This window comes from Bos taurus, chromosome 7, assembly GCF_002263795.3.
Source record: "Bos taurus isolate L1 Dominette 01449 registration number 42190680 breed Hereford chromosome 7, ARS-UCD2.0, whole genome shotgun sequence".
NCBI lineage: Eukaryota > Metazoa > Chordata > Mammalia > Artiodactyla > Bovidae > Bos > Bos taurus.
This window is the reverse complement of record NC_037334.1, coordinates 51,530,935-51,545,982: the sequence shown is the minus strand read 5'-3', so window position 1 is coordinate 51,545,982 and position 15,048 is coordinate 51,530,935. Positions and strand designations below refer to the sequence as shown.

Below are 15,048 nucleotides of genomic sequence, written 5' to 3'. Positions count from 1 at the left end.
CAAGGTCACACAGTAAGAAGCCAAGTCAGGATTCCAGCTAAGGTCTATAGTGATTCCAGGGCACTGTGGAAACCTAAACCTGGGGGTAGTTGCTAGGGGCAAGTTAAGAAGCCAGAGCCCCATGGACTCCTGCAGAATTATGGATGGGGAGGGAGAGTGGAACAGGCTGTGTATAAATAGCAGGCCTGTTTTTATCCCTACACATGGGCTGAAGCAGGCAAGCAGCTCTATCTGGCACAATTTGAGGGCTCTGAATGCCAACCCAGCCTTGTGTCATACAACTCCCGCCCCAGCATGTCCCTGGGAGCTGAAATGCCTACTGAGAGTTATTTCTTTGGGTCAGGACATTGACTCCAGAGGATTTCTGTAAAAATACATAGATTGTTAGAGAAACACATCAATCTCCTGGCACCTGTTGAAGGTGGCAACGTAGGCCAGCCAGCTGGGTCCTGTGGGAGGGGGCTCAGCTTTTCTGTTGAAGAAGATGGCGTTCAAAGACAAAGAAAAGTATGAGGCTTGTTTCACAGCCTGTGTTTCTTCAATCCCAGAAGCCTGGGAATTATAATCCAGAGTTCAAAAATCCTAATGGAGACTATGTCATCTGGGACAAAGATGGAAAGAAGCCACTCCAGTGGATGGAAGAATACTAACTTCCTTTGCTTTTGCTGGGTTGATACCAGATGCCTGCAGCTGCACTTGCTGGCATTCATGTGTTTAATTTTTAAATGATAAATGAATTAATTATTATTTACTCCTTGATTTGTGGGTAGGCAAAGAAGCAGGTTTCTGAAACTCAGAAGAAGACATGGGCGGAGATCTCTAGTTTAGAGCACGGATAACCGAAGAGACCAGGCCTGGAAGAGAAGAAAAAACGAGGGGTGTCCAAGGGCGAAGCGCAGCTCAGCGGTCACAAGGTTGCAGCGGCGGACCAGCATTTGGGGAAAGGTAGGAACTGGTCCCCGCCACCTGCCGGTCAGCAGCCCTACCCACAGTCAGGCCGCGGCTGCACTGGCCTAGTCCCAAAATATGTGAGCGCCGCCCCTTTCTCCCGCCCCCTTTCCCCGCCGCGCCCGCGGGGTCGGGGGCTGAGCGGTCGGCGCCTGGAGCCCGGCCGGCATCCCAGAGCGGGAGGCGGGAGGGGGCCGCGGGGGGCGGGGCGGAGCCTCGGCGCCTCCCGAAGCCTTATTCCAGGCTGCACGCCGAGGAGTGCTCAGTCGACCCAGGGAGCTGCGCGCGGCAAGCAGCTGGCTCTCTTGCTTGAGGCACTAGGGCTCGGGCGGTCGGACAGACGGAGTGAATAGAGAGACGCCCAGCGGCCGCGAGCTCCGCGCAAATCCCAGGCAGGCTTGCACCCAGAGGCCGGCAGCCGACCGTGCCCGCCGGGATCTCCAGAGCTTCTCCCGCCCGTCTCCCGTGCCAGCGTCCGGTGGTCGCCGCCCCCCAAAGTGATTGCTGCCTCGCCTCCGCCGAGTCCGGGACCATGAAGCTGCTGCCGTCGGTGGTGCTGAAGCTCTTTCTTGCTGCAGGTAAGCGGGCTGCCGCCGCTCCCGGAGGTCTGGGGGGATGGGGACTCTGCTGGGGGCACGGGGGAAGATCGCTGCAGCGTCCCCGGCGCGAGCCACTTGGTGGGGCCCGTGCTCCCTGGCTTGCGGGAGCCGGCCGCGGTGCATGGCGACTGGGGTCTGGGCTGGGGGTCTGAGGCGGCCTCGCCCCTTACCCGCAGTGCTTTCGGCGTTGGTGACTGGCGAGAGCCTGGAGCGGCTTCGGAGAGGCCTGGCTGCTGGAACCAGCAATCTGGACACCCCTACTCAATCTACGGACCAGCTGCTGCCCGCGGGAGGTGGCCAAGGCCGGGAAGTCCTGGACTTGGAAGAGGCAAACCTGGACCTTTTCAGAGGTGCGTGTGGGGGCTGCCCATCTTCGGACCCTGGTGGTCAGTTGAAGTATCATAGGATCTGGCATTTATGCCGATTGGGCACAGTTGTGGTTTGGAGCTTTTCAAGAGAGGACTTCAAGGAAAAGCCTCTTGGCCTGACAAGCTCCCTGGGGGATCCTAGAACGTAGGTCCTGTTATCTTTTTTGTCCTCGGGTCTCACATGCCACATTGCTGCCCTTCTGCATACTTGGGGGCAAATTGAGACAGGCAAGGTGCTTGGGTTTTGTGTGTTCTTCTCTGAGGTAAGCTAGGTGACAGGAACAAGGACTGGTTGAGATGCTTTCCCTAGAGTTTCTATATAAAAATGTGCACAAGATCTAATTTCCACATTAATTGACTATTATGTATAAAATCACAGATGTGGAGGTGCTAGGCACATACCAGGTGTGCAGGATTAGTCTCCTGCATCCACCTGTCTCCAGGTTGGGGAAACAGTGGGGAATGAGGAACACTTGGTCCTGCCAGGTGAGGCCGGCACCTCTTGGGGAGGCTGTGAATGGCGAGCACTGGGACCCTAGAGAGCTGTTTTGATATGCTGGGTGTCCACAAATCCTTCACAAGCCTGGATACTTCCTGACCACTTGGAGGCCCTGAGAGGGGCTCCAGAGGAGGAAGGGCCAGGTGGGATCCTTCAACCAGCAAAGGTGCTGTGGCCAAGTACATACAAGTGCAGGGCAGAGTCCAGAGCCTCCAGTATTGCCTGTTTCCCTGCCCCCAGTCACCTGCAGAGATTCTTGAGGGTGGAGCAGGGACTGAGCCCTGGAGCCCCGGAATGACTATATTTGGTTGGAAAGATACCCACCTGTTCTAACTCTGCCTGCTTCTCTGCCACTCTTCTTCTTCCTTACCCAGGGATTACCTTAGGTGCTGTCCACTCCAAAGCTGAGGCTGGGCTCTCACCTTCCATCCTTTCACAGTAGCCCTCCAAGGGGGCGGGGATCACCCCTGGCCTGAACAACCTGGATTCTCCTGGCCCTCTCCTAGGAAGGGCAGAGCTGGGCTGTGACTCACTCTCCACCCACACAGCTGCTCCTCATACCTCGCAGACCTGACTCACTGCTCCCTCTCCCCAGCAGGAGCCTGACTGTCACCCTGTCACTCTCTCCCTCCCTTTTATGATTGGCTCGTTTCTCCTGCCTCAGTTTCACCACAACTGTGGTCACTAATTTCCTCTGAGCATCTGCTTCTTCTGAGTTCTGAAGGGGCCTGGGTCTGCACGGTAGGAACAGGGGACTATGGGACTATTGGCACCTGTCTCTTCTCTTTTCTCAGGTTTGCTGGGCAAAGACTATTTTTCAAGTCTAGGGATCCTGTCACCTGAAATAAGTAACTGTTACCATTTACTAAGTGTCTTCTGTGTTCTAGTCACTTAACATGTTATTGTGAATTAATTAATCCTGCTGCAACCCTCTGAAATAGGAACGCCTGTTCACTTTTTACCAAGAACCTCAGGGTTCAGAGAGATTAAGGGACTTGCCCAGGATCACATGGCTGTAATTCGAGCACCATTCTGCTGACTTCAGAGCCCATTCATTGTCTGGTTCCTGGCTCAGCATCCCAAGTGCTCTGGGCTTGTCTGGAGGAGGACACTGCTGGGGTGTATGAGGCAGCTTAGTGTGTTGGGGAAGAGCACTGGATATGGAGTCCAGAGACCACATTTCAGATCCCAACCTGCATGACCTTGGTCAAGTCAGTACCTTTTGGGACCTCAGGTTTTTCATCTGAAAATGGAAAGCCATATATTTTGAAGTAAATTCTACTTTCAGAATCCTAAGCCTTCAATCTAATAATGTATGATGCTCACCCTTCTGCCAGACATGTGCCTATAGCCATAGACAGCAGGCACCTTTTCTTCTGCTGGGACAGGGAAGGGAAGACTGGCGTCAGACCCCTGGGCTGATGGGCATAGCCCAAGGTCAGTCCCAGCTGGATGTCTGTGTGAGATTGTTTTTCTCCTTTGAAGCATGGAAAGAATGGAGAGAGCCATCATTGTTCTAGTTCCTTTTGATAGTTCTTTGCTCTCCGTCTTTCTGCCTCTTGGGCACCCCATCCTAGAAAGCAATAAACAGGACATCTGGGGATAAATGTAAATGGGCCTTCGAGAAGTAGTGAACTGCAAAGAGCACCGAGCAGGGTAAATATTTACCCGAGCAGGGTAAATATGTCAAAAAAGCAAGGCTCTTTGAAATTAGCACAATATTATAAATCAATTATAGATCAATAATATTTTTTTAAATTAAAATTAAAAAAATTTTTTTTAAGTTAAGAAGCAAGTGTCTGACCAAGGATGGCCTGCTTGCTGTCCCTGAGCTGGGTTCTGGTCTGGGCTTATGGTACCCTGGTGCTACAGGGTACCCCAGAGGGTACCGCCTGGGCATTATTATTATTTTAGAAACCTCTTTCCTCTAAAATACCCTCCAAGTGCCTTCTCCAGAAGCAGTTTTTATCTCTGACACTGTCTTCCTGTAAGTGGGTCACTGAGTGCAACATCAGGAAATGAGGCTAATTTAAGGCCAAAATAGAACCAAGTGGGTATGGGGGAGTAGGAGCTGAGTATAGACAGGGGTAGGAGTGAGGTCGGTAGAATTGCCCAATCAGCTGCAATTACTCTACTGAAGCTAGCATTCTTAGAATGAGATTCTTAAAATGAGGTTGTGAAATACCTTCGTTGGGACCCCCCACCAGCCTCTACTTCCTCTACCACTTTTGGGTGGTCTGCCCAGACTGACTTTAGGTAGAATCAAAGTGTCCTTCCAAACACTGTGCTGTTCTGATTTTTTTTTCCCTTGAGGGAGTCAAAGACTTAACAGGGTACTTTTCTACTGCAGCTGCTTTCTCCTCCAAGCCACAAGCTCTGGCCACACCAAGCAAGGAGGAGCGTGGGAAAAGAAAGAAGAAAGGCAAGGGGTTAGGGAAGAAGAGAAACCCATGTCTTCGGAGATACAAGGACTTCTGCATCCACGGAGAATGCAAATACGTGAAGGAGCTCCGGGTTCCAACCTGCATGTAAGTGTCCCTTCCCTGTGGCTGTTATCAGCTCGGTCTGTCAGCCTAGTGGCTGTTCTTCCATTATCACTGTTCCTTGAATTCATAAATCCACTCAGTTTCTTCTCACCCTCTGGGAGGAAGTTGGGAGGAGGGGAAATATTTTTAGTCAGCGGAAGGGGCTCCCCCCAACATAGGATGCAATTTCCTGTGGCGTGGGTTTGTGACGCTCTTTCATCTTTGGGGGCATTTCCTGCTTGTTCAGAAATGAGCATGTGACTAGGAGAGCTGACACCTGAAGGCAGGTTCTTCATCTCTGCCTCATGCTCTACTCCAGATGGGAGAAGCAAGTAGGAAACACGGCAGAGTGGGGCTCCTGGGCGGAGTGCAGCTCCCGTGGCCTCCTTTGCTAAGTCCTGCAGGCAGGTACGAGGTGCCTTTGGACGTGTGCTGTGCAGGTGTGCTCAGACAAATGTGCATGTGAGTGAGCAGATGTGGGTTAATTGTAAGGCATGGCAGGATTGTACAGAAAGCAATCATTGTGGGAGCAGGGAGAAACCCTTCTTCCTCACCCCAGCGAGGGCCAGGATGTGAGGGACGTGGTGGGTATTGACCTTTGGCCATGGGGGTGGGAGAACACTTCCTTTGTGCAGGATTAACGGAAAATAGAACCCATCTCAGTAGGCATCAGCCCCCGGTCAGACGGCACCACCCCTTCCCTGGGCAGGGGTGTGGGTGGAGGGGCCATGGGTTCCCCAGCTACTTTGCTAGGCTGAGCCCAGCAAACGGCTGCCTTGGCAGTCCCTCAGGGATGACGACACTGCCATGCTCTGTGGCAGGCATAATGTCACCACTGTACCCAAGACCCACACCCACATCAGGCTGCAATCATGCCCTGTCTTCTTTCGGGCTGGAGTTTCTATGGGGAGGCAGCCTCTGTGACCTGGGAGACTCTGGGCAGATCAGGAAACTACTGTGTGCACACTGCCTCCCAGCGTGGCAGGAAGGCTTGGCTGCCTGGCACTTCTGCTTCTGTGATTGGTACAGATCCTTTGATTTTTTTTTTTTTTTTTAAAGCTTCCTTTTGCCATCTGGTCTCATATAGCAGAGTTGCCCTGTATTTGGCAGTAGGATCCATCATCCCTCTCCATGTCCACAGTCACTTGTGGGTCGTCTCCTTTAATATCTGTATCAGGAACTTGGTGTTGGATGGGGGTGCTTAAGAGTAACCTAAACAGTTCCCATATTATTCTTCCAGAGGTCTGGGGACAGGGCAGGGAATGTTTGTCTTAAATTTGTAAAATGGCCTCATTAACACAGGGTGGAGGCAGTCACTCTGAGGGTTGTCAAGATGGATTCAGGCCAGGAATCTGTCTGGGCTGAACTGGCCAGGGCACCGGTGGGTGGACTTCCATTGCTCAGCTGAGAACCCTTGTAAGGCTGCTCTCCTGGACACCTGGGCTCGATCGACCACCTAAGCCCAAAGAACCTAGGTAATGGTGTCCAGGGCCAAGGTGCTCCTAGGGATGGTGATGAAGACTGTGATGATGCCTTCTCTCCTTTTTCCTGGAGCTTAACAGTTTACATTTAATATGAATTGAGCCCAACAGGTATATGTTGACTACCCACTTGGTGCCAGTTATTCTAGGGGATGGGAAAATATAGCCCTGTATTCTCAAAAACACTCTGCTGGTTAGGCAGGGCTTACTGTCTCTACTTGAAAGATAAGGAAACTGGAGCCCGGAAGTAGGAAATGATTTGGTTTGAGATCAGCAGCTAAATAAAGTGGGTGGAAATAGGACAGGCACTCAGGTGCCTAACTTCCAGTCCAACATGCTTTTCATGCCCCCAGGCTGCACTAGGTGTTGGCTTGCTTCCTTCTTCCCCGTCTGTTCTTACAGAGTTGGAGCACAGTTTTATAGAGAGCAGCTATTATACTAGAGGTCTCTTAAGGCTTTTACTAGTTGAAGAACATGTTGAAGTCTGATGTGACTACTTTGTCTGCTTCCAAGGCAAGATTTTCAAGGGGCTGGATTCTGTGTCTGGTTTTTCTGCCTCCTGCCTCCAGCCCTTGGTACTCAGGGCAGCAGACAGCAAAAAGACATAGAGCTCCTGGTTTGGGAGAATGTGACATCTGGGCACCTAAATCTGGGGCCCTTTGTGGCTCCTTCTAGCCTCCAGACCCAGCAACCGCCAGCCAGGGTGTGTCCAGGCTGCCGTGGTAAGCTTGAGGCTGGCCGGCTTCCTAAACCAGCCCTCCACAGCCATCATCCACAGGAAAACCCTTTTGTGTCACCAGCCAAAAGTTACCCTCAAAGAGCAGTTTCCTGGGGCTCCTGACGAGCTGCTGACCCAGAAATTGACTGCAAAATTTCCTGTGGCTGGAGGAAGCCTAGGGACAGTTAGCCTGAGGAGGACTCAGGGCTGAAAGAGGGCTCTACTTGGCCTCGCTGCCCAGTTGCCAAGAAGCAATAGCGAGCCCCCCTCCCCTTGACTCTGACTCTGGTACCCCTTTCCTAAGGATATGGGCAGTATCCTCTGGAATCTGATTAACTCCCACACAAGTGGGATTTGGCCTTTATTCAGTGCTTTTATCCATATTATCTCATTTGATCTTCATAAAGCTCTAGTGAGGTAGGCACTTATTATTCCTGTCTTTCACATGAGAAAATCAAAGCTTGGAAACGTGACCCTCCCTTGCTCCAGATCACCTGGCTAGAAATAGTAGCAGAGCCAGTCTGGAACTCATATATGCAGAGTCCCCTCTGCCAAATGGTGCCCCTCCACCTCCTGGGATAGGCATGGAGAAATCCAACTTGGAAGATGTCTCTGGACTCTAGAGGGTTCTGTTATAATACACGTTCTGAAACGGGCCACAGACTTGGGTAGGAGGAACACGTCCCAATTTGATGGGTCGCCGGCTCTGGGCAAGAGACACGATCTTGTCACCACCCTGGGATGCTTGGAATGCCCCTTCCCTGGGGGAGCCAGGAGTTGTCTACAAAGGGAGGGGGAGGTGGGTAATATTAGGATGTTTACATTATTATCCTTTTGACTCAGGGTGGCGGAGGGGGTGGAGGGATTATGTAACTGAATTGCGGGACTCTGAGACCAAGCTTTATTTCTATCATCTGAGTAAGTACCTGTGGGGTTTGAATGATGGGCTTGAAGTGAAAAACAGACTCAACTTCAGCTCCCCTCCCCCCAGGAAAGCACAGTCTCTGAAGTCAGCCAGATTACTGGGTTGAATCCTTACTCGACTCTACCACTTACACGCTGTGTAGTCTTCGGCAGGTTATCTAACAGAAGTCCAACCTCTGTCCCTTCATCTTTAAAATGGAGATAGTAACTCCTATTTCAGAGGGATATTTTTAAGAAGAAGTGATCCTTGTAAAGCCATTAGCACAGTACTTGGCTCATAGTAAACCTATAATGTGTGCTATTAATTATTATTTATTTATCATTCAAGATACTAATAATTAAGAAATCAGAGTCAGACAACCCCCAAAAATCCATCAAGCCCATCAGATATGTGTTTCCTTGGGGTAACAGTGTTCAGAATGGAAAGAATTATGAATTTGGAATTTGGCCCTTCTGCTCTCTAGTTTTGAAACATTTGGCAAATTCTTTACTCTCCTCTGACCTTAATCTTAGTCTTTCAATATGTAAAAGAGGCTATCGCTGCCTACCAGGGTGTTGTCTTAGTTAAGCTAGTTGATAAGAATAGTGTCTTGTAAAGTGTGGTGCACAGGTGATGTTCCAGGGTGCTCCTGAGAGCATCCTGTATGTCCCGGCAGGAAGAGGGGTCATTGTCTTGCCCACCTGGGTCGATGGGACAGTTGTGTGGAGAGGCTGGGCACGGAACTGTGTGCTGTGCTGTGGGCCTGACCTACCTTTATCTTGCAATGAGATGGTTCTCAAAACGTGCAGGAGATGGGAGAGAAAGAGGTGCTGGGCAGGATGGCAGGGGCAGCCTGCCCCTGGGCCTGCGTCGGTCTGTTCCTTGGAACTTGCCTGCTACCCTTCCACAGGAAAAAGAGGTGCTTTGCTCTGAGGAACCAGGTGCCTCACCTTCTCCCCAGAGGATGTGCAGTTCAGAATAAAGGGCCCCCAACTTCTTGGTGCTTCCTTTTGCAGCAAATGGCCTAAAGGCCATGGGCAGACAGGGCCACCACATCCCTGACTAGGCATTCGTGGATGCGAGTGAGCAGCATGCTGAGTTCAGCGTCAGACAGTCGGCATCTGTGTTTCTGCCCTGCTGTGTGACCATGGGGAAAATTTCTCTGCCTTTCTGTGACATGGGCTCCTACCTACATCAAAGGATCTGTGGGCTGCTCAGATAAAGAAAGGGACGTGAATGTGCCTGATCAACAGTGCGCATTTCTCAGTCTTCCCAAGAGCTTCCAGGAAAAGTTTTGTGTTAGAAGAGGCTGTTGCCTGTGATTTCTTTCTTTTTCTTTTTGGCCATGCCCTGTTGCAAGGATCCTAGTTCCCTGACCAGGGATCAAATCTGCCTTGGAAGCACAGAGTCTTAACCATTGGACCTCCAGGGAAGCTCCTGATTTATTTCTTGAGTGAAAAAAGCCGAGGGGGTTGTTTCTGATGATCTAAAATGCGCTGGCAGGACAGCTGGGCAAGATGTTTTTCTTGCTTTGTTGCTTTGTCTTGGGATGATAGCTGGATGTTCAGAGGTCAAAGGCCAGAATTCAGCTTTCAAGTTGGGCCTTGCACCCAGGGGGAGCTGGGAGTTAAATGAAGGAAACTTGAGAAAAATGACTCCTGGCAAAGGAACAAGGCCTATTAATAGGCTGGGCAGTGGCAGAGAGGGACTGGCTGCTGGGAGCATCGGTGGGGAAGGCTGGGTTTATTTCTGGGTCAGAGTGATGAGGGGCCTCACTAGAGAGAGTGATACTGAATCCCCTCAGTTCAACCCATGTGTCTAAGTCCTCAGAACTGACTGAAACAACATCTTTACACACATGTAGTTAATCATCCACACGTGGAACCTGTCTAGCCAAAACCTGCAGTCCTTTCTTTTTTCCTGCCTGGAGCAGGATTCTGGGGCCAGAAAACCAAAGGGAATGAAGAAGGGGAGGGCTTGGAGTGAAGGAGGAAGGCCACAGAGCCTTTAGAGGGGCTTCCAAAGAGCCTTGTACTAGAGAAGAATAGAGGAGCAACAGGGATCACAGAGACAGAGAGGCTGAAGCTGTGAGGAGTGGAGTTTGGCTTATGTAGGCAGCCCATCATCAGGAGTGAAACCAGACCACTAACTTTGTCTCTGCTTTGTTCTGTTTTGGACCAGCTGCCACCCAGGTTATCACGGAGAGAGGTGCCATGGGCTGAGCCTCCCGGTGAAAAATCGCTTATATACGTACGATCACACAACCATCCTGGTTGTGGTGGCTGTGGTGCTATCATCCGTCTGTCTGCTGGTCATCATGGGGCTTCTCATGTTTTGGTGAGTGTTACAGGCTGTTTCTGAAAATCACTTCTATTTCTCCTTCGTTAGGATCTTTTATCTGATGGTCACATGAGCCCTCCAAACCTCCAACCCCACCTCCTACTCCCCCTACCCTCTGCCAAATCCTGGGCTAAGAGCCTGACTGACATTCCTGGGTATGGGCCCTCCAAGAGCCTGGCTTCTTTGGTATGACGTATGTCCAGTGTCTAGAGCCCAGGGCCAAAGTCACCAGGTCATAGGAGGTCCTGTTCTAGCAGGCTCTGCAGCCCTCCCATGAAGCCACATCTTCACACAGTTCTTTTTCCTGACTCTATTTTCTGTTGGCATCAGGATGTGATTTGGTCAACAGAGCACGAATGGTGCTATTGGTATATTTTTCTAAATCTGAGGCATCCGGACCTCAGGCCACACTTCTGATCCTGCTTCTGTTCTAGATCGGAGGGACCTATTAATCACTCTGTGCCCATTTATAAGCAGTGCAGCTCATCTGTTGTGAGACCTGGATCTAATTACCTGTCTTTCTAAGAGCTGTAATCTTCCAGGGATTGTAATCTCTGTTCCCCTACTTCATAAGCATGTTGTGAGGATTGTATAAATTAGATGAAAACTCTTGGCAAATTGTGGCCTGCAATTAAGAGACGGGCATCCTTTGGATATGGGCATTTGGACCTTTGGGCAGAGGTCTGTTGACCCACCATGTCCTCTGGGTTTTTCCAAGTGTGAAGAGAACCACTGCGCCAGAATCTTTTAGGAGGGCCAGCTCTGGAACCCACACCCTGTTACAGCAGGCAGAACTTGCTCACAAAACTTACCTTCCTCAGGTACCACAGAAGAGGAGGTTATGACGTGGAAAATGAAGAGAAAGTGAAGTTGGGCATGACTACGTCCCACTGAGAGGAACCTGCGCTCAAGGTAATGGTCCATCCTTTGCCCCATGGTACCATCACCGCCTTTCCTGGATCTAGGAAGAGATCCAAGCATGCTGGATTCTTCTTTCTAGGCATTTTTCTCTTGACCTGGAAGTTAGGGGGCAGGCTTCCATGGAGTCAGGGACCCATTGCGGAATTATTTTCAAAAAGGTTGTCAGTGCTGCATCTCTACTTAGGGTGAAAGTTGCCAGAGAGATACCCAAGAGAGATGCCTGAGAAGACAGCTTCTCCCATCCTCCTCTCCTCTCCTTCCCACCCCTTCCCAGAAAATCTTTCCACTTCTTTTTGTTGTAGTTGTTTGTTTTTAGATTTTCCACTTCTTAAAGCTGGACCTAGGAGACTCTTAAGACCTCTTAAGCTGGATCCAGCTTTAAATACCTTCTTCTTGTACTTTAGGAATCAGCTGGGGACTGCTACCTCTGAGAAGATACAAGTTGATCACAGATTCTACAGAGGGGAAGGACTTCACAACTAGCCATGAAGATTCCTTCATCCCCAGTTGCCATCTAGATTGGGCCTCCCATAATTGCTTTGCCAAAATACCAGAGCTTTCAAGTGCCAAACAGAATATGTCCAGTGGGATCTGGGTCAGAAGAAAGCAAAAGTGAGGGACCTTCGTGTCCTGATTCTCCTGCACCAAGCCCTACTTACCCCCATACGTTTGTTTGAACACTTCTCTTCTGGATTAAAAATGCCAGTTAAATTCCATATGCTCCAGGATCTTTGACTGAAAAAACAGAAGGAGAGGAAGAAAGAAAGATTTGGGGACTGGAAGAAAGTAATAAAGATCGAGAAGCCATGTACTCAAGTCACCACCAAGGGATCTGCCATTTGGACCCTCCAGCGCTGGATTTGATGGGTTAACTGTGAAATACCATAGACCTGAGAACTCTGAATTTTGGGACTTCTACCCAGATGGAAAAATAACAACTATTTTTGTTTGTTTGTTTGTAAAATGCCTCTTAAATTATATATTTATTTTATTCTATGTATGTTAATTTATTTAGTTTTTAACAATCTAACAATTTTTCAAGTGCCTAGACTGTTACTTTGGCAATTTCCTGGCCCTCCACCCCACATCCCCCACCATCTGGCTCAACATTAGACTCTTCTGCTGCAAACATGAGATGGCTCTGTGACCCATCTGTAGTCATCCATTGTCTGTCCACATTTCTGAAGATCTTCCATGATCAGAGTGCCACAGGGGGAGTTCTGTATGGTCAGGATGTAGGAATTAACTTTGTCAGATCCACTCTGTGAGTTGGACTGCAGTCTTGCCTAGGCGATTGTGTCTACCGTTTGTGTTTTGAAAGCCCGCGGTGCTGATGTCAAGATGTAACAGATATCAGTGTTATCCTGTGTCCTCTCCCTGCCCAATCCCAGAAGAGGTTGGGCTTCCATGCCTCCAGCTTTCCTGGCCCCTCACTCTCTGTGGGCCCAGGTCCACAGAGTGGGAACTCACTGTCCCTTGTGTCAAGACATTTCTCTTACTCCTGCCGTTCTTCTGGTGCTACTCCATACAGGGGTCAATGCAGCAGGGGATAACCTAGAGAAGGTATTTGCAAAGAAAAAGGCTGAGGAGGAACAGGAGACATTGGAGCTGACTGTTCTTAGTAATTGATAACCTACCAATTGCTACAGAGAAGGATGGAGGTGGGGAGGGCTTTTGTGTAATCCCACCCACCTCACCCAAACTACAAAGGTATGCTGTCATGGTCCCTTCTGGAAGTTTCTGGTGCCATTTCTGAACTGTTACAAACCTGTATTTCCAAACTTGTATTTCTAAAACTGTATTTCCAAACTTGGTTCATGTTTATACTTTGCAATTCAAATAAAGATAACCCTTACTCTGTAGTCTTCTGTGTGCTTGTTTTAACTGGGAAGTGGTTTAATGTAGGTATTTTCTAAGCCCTGACTCTCTGTTGGGCTCTACATCAAGTCTGTTTATACTATCTCAGTATCCCCAACAATCCTGTGTAGGAGCTACTGTTGTCCCATTTTTCCAGAATCAGAAACTGAGGCTTGGAAAGTCTATGTAACTTGCCTGAGGATACCTAGTTGGTAAGTGACAGAGCTGCAACTGGTAATCTGACTTTTATTATTTGTCTTAATACTTACATGATAGCATATCTGAGGCAAGAGAGAACAGACTTTCACAAAGGAAAGGTTGTAACCAAGAAAGACATCTACTCTTTCAGTCAGCAGACCTTGGCCTCAGGGCCTGACCCTACTATGCTGTCTGTGCAAGCAGGCATTGCTCCTGGTGGAAACAGGCACGTTTGACTCCCCTCTCGTGCTCTACATTCCATCTATCATCCATCAACCAATCTTGTCAGACCTATCTTTTGGGTATATGCAGAGTGCAGCCACTTCTTATCACGGCCACCATCATCATCTCAGTCAAATTCGCCATCATCTCTCACCTAGACTTTTTTTTTTTAACTTTTGATTTTGTCTCACCACTTGTGGCGACCTTAGTTCCCTGACCAGGAGTTGAACCTGTGCCCTCAGCAGTGAAAGTGTGGAGTCCTAACTATTGAACCACCAGGGAATTCTCTCTTACCCAGACTCTTGTGATGTCCCCTTTCTTCCTCCTCACTCCCGTATAGCCCATTTCCAACATAAAACTCAGTGATCATTTAAAACATAATCCAGATCTTGTCTGCCTTGCAGGCCTTTCCCGACCACCCTGTTACACAATAGCACATTCCTTCCCAGCCCACTCTTGCTCTCCTTGTTATTCTGCCTTATTTTTCTCCACTGCCCTCATCACCACTAACATATTCTTATTTGTTTTTGTCTATCTCTTCCTACTAGAATGCTAGCTCCATGAAGATTGGGGTGTGGACATTGCTCCAATCCCAGATTGTAAAACAGTGTAATTGAGTTGTAGGCACACAATATTTGTTATGTGGATAAGTGAATGTAAGAGATGACTAAAATCCAGTCCAAGGCCAGCAAATGGACAGATACGGGATGGAGTACTGCCCTGGAAGTGTGGTTAGGTTTAAAGAAGGGTCTTTGTTGGGGAGGATGGATGGGGATGACAGGGTGAATGGAAATTGGGGCAGGTCATGGTGCCCTGGATAGACTGGAGGCAGAGATCCATTGGGAGGCCATGGAACAAGAGCTAATGGATGCCCCCTCCTCATCCTCTTCTCGTAGAGTTGTGACACTGTGAAGTTTCTCCAGGAGCCCACATAGAGATCTTATATCTCTTTGAATATCCAGAACTGAACACATGCACACCTGTAACCAAGCACTTCCAGGGATATACACAAGACAAATGAGTATGTGTGCTCATCAAAAGGTATGTGCAAGAATGATCTTAGCATTATTCACAATAACTGAAAACTGGGAACTACCCCATTGCTCATGAGTATTTGATGAAGAATAAATGCATTGTGGTGCAGCTATATAATGAAATGTTAAATAGCAATATGGATGAATCTCAACATACTCCAGTATTTTTGCCTGGAAAATCGCAAGGACAGAGGAGCCTGGTGGGCCACAATCCATGGGGTTGCAGAGAGTCAGACATAACCGAGCACACAGCACAACATACTGCGGAACCAAAGAAACCAGACTCAAAAGGATTCTGTGTGATCCCATTTATTTAAAATTTTAAAACTAATATATAGGGAAAGAAATCAGGAAAGGGATTGCTATTAGGATCTGTAATGACTGGAAGGGGACAGATGGTGATACTTCTGGTGTTCTGATAATGTTATATTCCA

General features: G+C 49.0%; 1 protein-coding gene across 3 annotated transcripts; it reads left to right on the top strand.

Moving 5' to 3' along the window:
- Positions 1 to 286: 286 nt before the first annotated feature.
- HBEGF (heparin binding EGF like growth factor) lies at positions 287 to 13,165 on the top strand. 3 transcript variants are annotated; one of them, XM_059888201.1, is made up of 7 exons: positions 287 to 945; positions 1,192 to 1,526; positions 1,724 to 1,897; positions 4,765 to 4,942; positions 10,224 to 10,379; positions 11,204 to 11,294; positions 11,708 to 13,165. In XM_059888201.1, exons 2-6 carry the CDS (start codon positions 1,481 to 1,483, stop codon positions 11,274 to 11,276), a joined length of 627 nt encoding a protein of 208 aa, XP_059744184.1. In that variant the 5' UTR covers positions 287 to 945; positions 1,192 to 1,480; the 3' UTR covers positions 11,277 to 11,294; positions 11,708 to 13,165. The 3 variants fall into 3 exon arrangements, with proteins under 3 accessions (XP_059744184.1, XP_059744183.1, NP_001137562.1); XM_059888200.1 differs by lacking the exon at positions 287 to 945 and adding an exon at positions 3,209 to 3,262 and having other exon boundaries at positions 1,175 to 1,526; NM_001144090.1 differs by lacking the exon at positions 287 to 945 and having other exon boundaries at positions 1,200 to 1,526; positions 11,708 to 12,383.
- Positions 13,166 to 15,048: the final 1,883 nt, after the last annotated feature.